At 41.5% G+C, this 7504-nt stretch overlaps 1 protein-coding gene across 2 annotated transcripts in view; it reads right to left on the bottom strand.

Annotated features, from left to right (window-relative positions):
- The window catches only part of LOC116396125 (transmembrane emp24 domain-containing protein 6-like), a 2545-nt gene extending 1286 nt beyond the window's left edge, over window positions 1–1259 (bottom strand). For both annotated transcript variants that reach the window (XM_031870541.1, XM_031870548.1), the window contains exons 1-2: window positions 955–1259; window positions 52–178 (exon numbers count right to left, since the gene is read on the bottom strand). In XM_031870541.1, the coding sequence (XP_031726401.1) occupies window positions 52–178; window positions 955–1254 (427 nt within the window). In that variant the 5' untranslated portion in view covers window positions 1255–1259. The remainder of the gene's footprint in view (window positions 1–51; window positions 179–954) is intronic.
- Window positions 1260–7504: the final 6245 nt, after the last annotated feature.

The following is a 7504-nucleotide window of genomic DNA, read 5'->3' as shown; positions in this document are numbered from 1 at the left end:
CAGACAGACAGACAGACAGACAGACAGACAGACAGACAGACAGACAGCTACCCGTTTCCTCGGCCTCAAAGTTGATCTGACCCTTGGCGTCATCGACAGTCGACACTAGTAGACTGCTGGGAGCGTTGACGGTGACAGACAGGTGTCTGTCATGGCCGACTCCCATCACCCACTGGACCTAGAGACAGTCAGACAGTCAGACAGACAGACAGAGAGAGACAGAGACAGACAGACAGACAGACAGACAGACAGAGAGAGACAGAGACAGACAGACAGACAGACAGACAGGTCAATACAACGCAGAGTTACACCTCGTATGTTTATATTACTCTGTAGGGAAACATGAGCAGATTTTGTGGGTGGATGACGTGAAAATCTGTAATTCTGTTGTTTGACATTGACTATAAATATTCATGGTGCCCAGAGAATGAATCCTAATTAGTGGAAATTCAAAATGTAGCAAACTTTTTACATGTTTGGCTGAGGAGAGAAAAGTTGGTGATGCGATAAAAAACAAACAAATGTAAACAGACGTAGTGAAGGTAAATGAAGCGTGTGACTTAAAGTGAAGAGGTGGAAACAGGAGAATTACCTCCAGCAGCTGTTATAGATCTACAGACGTATAGATCAAGTGAAATGAAAAATACATTTGCCCAGTTTTAATCCTGTGTTATTTGTTCACAGTAACTCTTGTTATGAGTCAAATAAATCAAATGAAATCTGCTGCTCACATCATGTGAGTCTCTATGTTCAATCTACATTTCCACGTCTCTGGCAGAAAATGTTCAGTATTCCGACAGCAAAGGTTTTCTCACTTAAAAGTAGGAAAACATTGTGACATAGATATTTAATCTGGTAAAGAAACATATTAGATTTGAAACCACATTCAGAATCTTTGAAACCAAGAGGACCCGTGAAGAGAAGCTGGTGTGGAGGCCCCGTGGTTCTTCTCACCATGAAGCTCAGGTAGAATCTCTCTCCGCGGTGAGCGAAGTGCCAGAAACACTGCAACCCCGCGGCAGGAAGCACCACGGAGAAGTCGTACTGGTCGGTGCCCCAGAACAGCTCCTGGTCCGTCATGTTGGGGTGGAGGTCCGTCAGGGGTCCGCCATGAACCGGACCCAGAAACACCAGGACGAGGAATAAGCAGAGGATCCTGAACAACATGTCTGGAAGCGTGAGCAGCTCTTCTCTACATGGAACAGGTTTCAGGTCTGTGTGGAGAGATCTGAAATGATTAACCGGCACCAACATGTCGCCTCCGATGGTGGGAAAAGTGGGTCGCGATCACAGATGGAGTCACTGCGAAGGAGAGGAACAACTGTTCACCCTGCTCAACGACTGACAGGAACAAAACGGACAAATGATTTATTTATCAGTCTGGTGAAGAAAGAAAAAGATGGAATTGTTTTCTAGACGTCTTTAAAGAGATTCCAGCAGCTGCAACAGAGAAATCTGCATTTTTCACTTTCTGTTTCCTCGTCTGAAGTCAAAGTGTTTCTGGTTCGATGTCTGAAATAAAGAGATTTAAACGCTTAGTTCTCTGATATAAAACAGGTCAGTGAACGCCCCTCTGGTGAATATAGAAGCCTTTCTGTGACTTCTACAGACACTTTACTTTAAGGAGCTGGGATGGACATGTGTCACTGATTTCTTACATTTTATAAACCAAACGATTAATCGGTCAAGAAGATAATCGTATATACACACACACACAAGTATAGAGCTTCTCATTCATATTGTATCAGAATCAGAAGCGTTTATTTGCCAAGTATGTTGCGCATACAATGAGTTTGACGTGGTGATTAACATTAAACAATCAACACAGTGCAAAAATAGAAACATATTAAAATGTACAATAAAATATTAAATAAAGTGCACAAATAAAGAGATAACAGGACTGTAAAGATGTAAAAGTGTCGAGTGTATTTAAATAAAGAAACAATCATTCAATAATCATAATACACAAGAAATTAGACACTATTTTGGTTTTATTATTCCCAGTGAAACATGAAACACGACACTAGCTCAGTCGTACTCAACATTTATGCGAGAACTTTAGTTCCTACTACTGACATATATGAAGAGCTTGTAAAACATAGAGATTGAACAACCTGGAAGTGTATAAAGTTAAAGCAGGAAGTTCCCTCCAGATGTTAACACTCATTGTGGATACGTCTGGTGGTCAGATGGAGGTTTGTTGACAAAACATGTGTAATAAACCTGCACACAAGTCTCAGGACGAGGACACACGTTGTTTAAAATACAACGAGGTCAATCAGACGCCTCAGACTTTAGAATGAACCAAAAGAACCCAAATACAGAATGAAATGCACGTATTTCACACATGATGAGATTAGTTCAAGTCCAGTAGACTCCATTGAGTTGGAAATAAATTCTGGTATTTAAAGCAAGTCATGTTATTCATAAGTCACATGACTGTAGGCATGCTGCTTTGACACCTGTCAGCTGAGTCTCAGGTTAACTTCAGGGTACATCGGCAAGTCTGAATTCACTTTATTATCATTTTAAAAGCATCACATGAATCCTAACAACAGAACGGACGAGAGACAATACAACGTTCCTTTGTTTACGACGCCGTGTCGCACTACGTCACCAATAAAGATAGTTTAAAAAAAATACATTCATGGCAGTATTTGTGAAACTAGCGGAGCGGTAATCGGTATCAAGCAATATGAAAGTATCGGAATATCTATCGGGAAGGATAAAACTGTATCGGAACATCTCTAGAGAACCCAGAACCGGCTTCACCTGCAGCATCGGACCTGCAGTCGGAGCTCCGGAGGGAGGAGGAGAGCTCAGCTCCCGGCAGCAGCAGCAGCGTCTCCTCCTCCACCAGGAGCAGAGCTTCTCCTCTCTGGGAGCCAACACCGACACCACGCTGCTGGAGACCCAGGACATATTGCTGGACCCGCTGGAGGGAAGGGAGGCACGGGAGAACCAGAACCAGGACTGAGAGGGGCAGACTGTCAGACCTGCTGCAGTAACATGAGAGGTTTTCTAAAGAGAGTCTGGCGCTCAGAGACACTACCACTTTAGTCCACAGGGGGCGACAGAACCAACACTACATGAAAGTTCCCCATTGTGACATTAAGTCTGACAGCTTGTAGCTGGTCAGTGTTGAACCAAGTCCCGCCTTCAGTACTTCAGTCCTGCTGAAAAGCAAAATGGCTGAAGAGGAATCTCTGCAGCTTCCTTTATTCCTGCTCGCTCACTGGTGATGAGTCGTGTAAATGTCAAACACTACAGCTGAATGGTTTGTCCCGTGTGTGTGTGGACAGCCAGGTGTCGTCTCAGATTACTATGCTGTGTGAATCTTTTACTACAGAATGAACAACTAAATGGTCTCTCCCCGGTGTGGACAACCAAGTGTTGTCTCAGATGTCCCTTTTGTGTGAACCTTTTACTACAAAGCGAACAACTAAACGCTTTCTCCCCCGTGTGGACCTTCAAGTGCCGTCTCAGATTTCCGTGTATCGCAAATCTTTTACTACAAACGGGACAACTAAACGGTTTCTCCCCCGTGTGGATCCTCATGTGTATGGACAATTTGCTGCTGGAACCGAAACTTGTTTTACAAAGCGAGCAGCTGAAACGTTTTCCGTCTGAATGATGTCTCATGTGAGTCAGTAAAGACGACTTACGGGAAAACCTCTGACCACAGATGGAACAAGTGCATGACTTCTCTCCCGCGTGGACTCTCACGTGTTGAACCAAACTGCTGCTGGAACCGAAACTCGTTCTACAAAAGAAGCCACTGAAGCGGTTGCTGGTTGATGTTTTTCCAGTGTAGCGTTTAGTATCACGAGAAGGTGCTTCTTTGTTTCTGAGAGGGTTTGAACCCGACCGAGGTCCCCGAGTCTCCTCACACTCACTGCTGACGTCAGTCTCGGGTTCAGAGGACTGTCGAGTCTCCTCGGGAGCGGCGGTTTCCTCGTCTTCTCCACTCAGCACAGGGACAGGAGCGAATGGGAACTTGATATCAGCCTCCTCCTCCAGCCCTTGAAGCAGCTCCCCCCCCCTGACTGGTCCAGAGTTCCTCCTGTTCCTCTTTAATGTGTGGGGGCTCGGGGTCCTCCTGGTCCAGACTGGAGATCCACTCCTGCTGCTCAGGGAGAAACTCTTCTGTGACCACCAACAGCTGCTGGACATCTGTGGGTGATAAAGACATACATGGACACATATTAGAAAACTGTACTTTCATGTTAGCAGAGCTTAGCGTTTCATGTTTTCATTATGTTTTATCTACATGTCTGTGTTATTTTGAAAATTTATTTTATTGCAATATTTATACATTTGCAGTATTACAAACTGGGCGTCTGTGGTCACATTTCTGGAGAAAAATAAATGCTGTTTTGGTGATTTTTTCCAAAAAAATGTAGTTCAGAAAAATAGAAAGTTAATATGGAATTTTGGACGCAACCCATAAAGACTCCAGACTGTTAAACTCTGAGCACAAATCCTTTGACTTCACTCAAATAGACACAGATAGACATGATTAATAGATTCTTCATCATCCAGGACACGAATCTGAAGGATTTTAAGTGCAATCTTCAAGTAAAAGTAGTTGGTTACATTCCACCACTGCTTGTACCAAAGTATTTACAGTTTATTATCAGTACTTTTATTTCAGTAAAGGTACTAAATACTTCCTCCAGCAGATTAAAGAGATAATAAAACAATGCAAAGTACAATATTTACCTCTGGGATGTAGTACAGTAACAAGTACAATAAGTACCTCTGAGATGTAGTACAGTAAAAAGTACAATATTTACATTTTAAAATGACAATAATCAAGTACAATCAATGTACTAGCGACAACTGGTTGTAACATAATTTTCACAGATTTGTATAATTGACTTTACTTCAGTAAAGTACTGAATACTTCCTCCAGTAGATCAAAGAGACAATAAACAATAAAACAGTACACACCTGCTCTGTGTAACCGGACTTCCGGGTTGTAAGCGGCCTCCAGTAGCTTCCTCTGTCGGTGATTCTCTCGTGAAGTGAACTCGAGCGTGTCCTCGTACTCTGCTATCGTTCGTTCAAACACGTGGAATATCTCCTCGGCAGCAGCAGTTAGTCGCTGGTTGACAAAGGCTTTCAACATTTGGACTTTAGACATTTTGTTTAATAACTTTTCCTCCAAACAAACTTCGTTAAAAAAACGGGTTCGTTCACGCTGACACTGCTTCCAGCTAGCAAGCTAAGCTAACGCCATTAGCTTCAGTAGAACACCGGGAGACGATTCAGACGTTTTTATTAAATAAACGTAACAGCACCGAGTCTATTCAGACACGTTTAAATAGTAATAGTCTGATTAACGCTGTTATTAACGAGTTCCGTCTGGACCCACAAAAGGAAAAACACTTCAAAATAAGAGGGAGAACTTCCGGTGTCACACCAAAAAAGTACCGAAAATTCCTTTCGAAAAGTGTACTGAGTTGTAATTTTCACGAGGATAAAAACATGTTAACTAAATTAAATGCACTGAATACATTAATTAAAGGATAAATAAAGTCCCAAACTCTAAAACAGGTACATGTCGGTTCTACTTCCAGCTAGCATGCTACGCTAACTTCTCTTAGCATTCTTGGTTAACGGAGATGAGTCTGAGTGGAAACGTCCTGAAAAGGACAAGTTCCGTCAAACATACGAGCTCTGGTGGTTCACTACGATGTAAATAATGAACTACGTGACGAGAACAGAGCAGGACTCACGAGGAAAACCCGGTTTAAAACAAGGACCAGGAGATAAACCTCCTAAATCAGGCTACGCATTGTTTAAGCTAGCCACGGTGAACTGCTTCCGGTACCAGTTCTCCTTCAAAATAAAAGTGACAACACTATTGTTTCCTGTCCATGCCTCTGTGTCTTAGCTGTGCAGCAGAATGTTGTGAATGTTATATCATACAGTTTAGTAGATTATGGGGTTATTATTGCTTAACCTTTGTTGCTGATACCTCTTTTTACACTTCATACTGTAAACCTTTGCACATTCCTGAGATAATATTGCTAATTTCTGCACAAAAAACTACCACCTCTAAAACCTGCACAGCTGTTTCATTTCAAATTGGATATATGTTAAATATTCTTATAGTATTTTTTCATGTTATTGTAAATTTCTCAGATTCTATATCTGTTTCTTTATTTTTTTGTACATGTTTTTTATTTTTTATTTAATTGTCCCATACTATCTTCATGTTTTGCACCAATATGCCAAAGCAAAATTCCTTGTATGTGAAAACCTACTTTTGAACATGTAAGCAGCACTTTGTACTTAGTTTGTGTTTAATCTTTAGCAGCCATTGTGTTGCAGAACTTCCAACCATGAACTCATTTAATTGAAACCCTGAAGTTTAGAGGAGAAACGTCTCTGCATTAAAACAAATGTGAAAAAATGTTAAATATAAGATGCTTTCGTATAGATGCAACTACATAAAACTATATAACATTAGAGCTGAAATGATTTTTCAACAGAAAAAAAACCTTTATCATTTTAAACATTGTGTTTCCTCAGAGGAACCCGTCCTGAGGTTTACTGTCAGGACAAAACATCTGTAATAAACCTGCACACCAGTCCCAGGACCAAGAGACCCACAACGAGAAGAATTACAGCAACTAACAAAGTCTCACAAGCATCTCTTCTTCTACTTCAGCTTCTCCGACCAACACACGTGTTTTTGGACACTTGGCAGGTGAGCAAACCTTCTGTCACAACTACATGGTTTCTCCTCAGTGTGGCTTGTCGTGTGTGGGACCACACTGCTGCTGGTGCTGAAGCTGAATGTCTCATAAGAGCCGTTAAGGACCTCCTCAGAAGGAATCTTCTACTACAAACTGAGCAACTAAATGGTTTCACTCCTAACTTTCCAATATTCAATTCCATATCTGTCACAGGTACTTTGTTTTCTAGAGGGTTTAGAAGTTACGTATAGGCAACAAAAACACTTTAGGGTTCGGAAAAGATAACTACTCAATTTATTTTATTTTGTATAGCCCAAAATCACAAATTTGCCTCAGAGGGCTTTACAATCTGTACACATACGACATCCTCTGTCCCGGGACCCTCACATCAGAACAGGAAAAAACAAACAAAAAAACCTTCAACAGGTAGAAAAGAGGAAGAAACCAGAGTGAGAGCAACAGAGGAGGATCCTCTATCAGGATGAAGTGTGATAGATGTCATGTGTACAGAATTAACAACAGAGTTACGACACATTAAATATGACATAAATGATTCATATAATAGTGACCGAGGGTCTGGATGAGACCAGTTTCTTCAGTTCATTTTATTGAAGTCTTATTCCTGCTGTTACTCCTCCGCTCCACTAGGGGGCACTGTGGCTCTTCACAGCTGGTGATTATTTAAATGTTGCCCACAGAGTCCCTCTTCTGGCTACTCATTTGTTTGCTGCAGATATTTTGACTCACATGTTTGTTGTGTTCTTTAGTCAGAGATATATATCTCTATATATCTCTAT

Source organism: Anarrhichthys ocellatus, unplaced genomic scaffold (genome assembly GCF_004355925.1).
Source record: "Anarrhichthys ocellatus isolate YVR2014 unplaced genomic scaffold, GSC_Weel_1.0 scaffold2, whole genome shotgun sequence".
In the NCBI taxonomy this organism is placed as follows: Eukaryota; Metazoa; Chordata; class Actinopteri; order Perciformes; family Anarhichadidae; genus Anarrhichthys; species Anarrhichthys ocellatus.
This window is presented reverse-complemented; position numbering and strand designations above follow the sequence as displayed.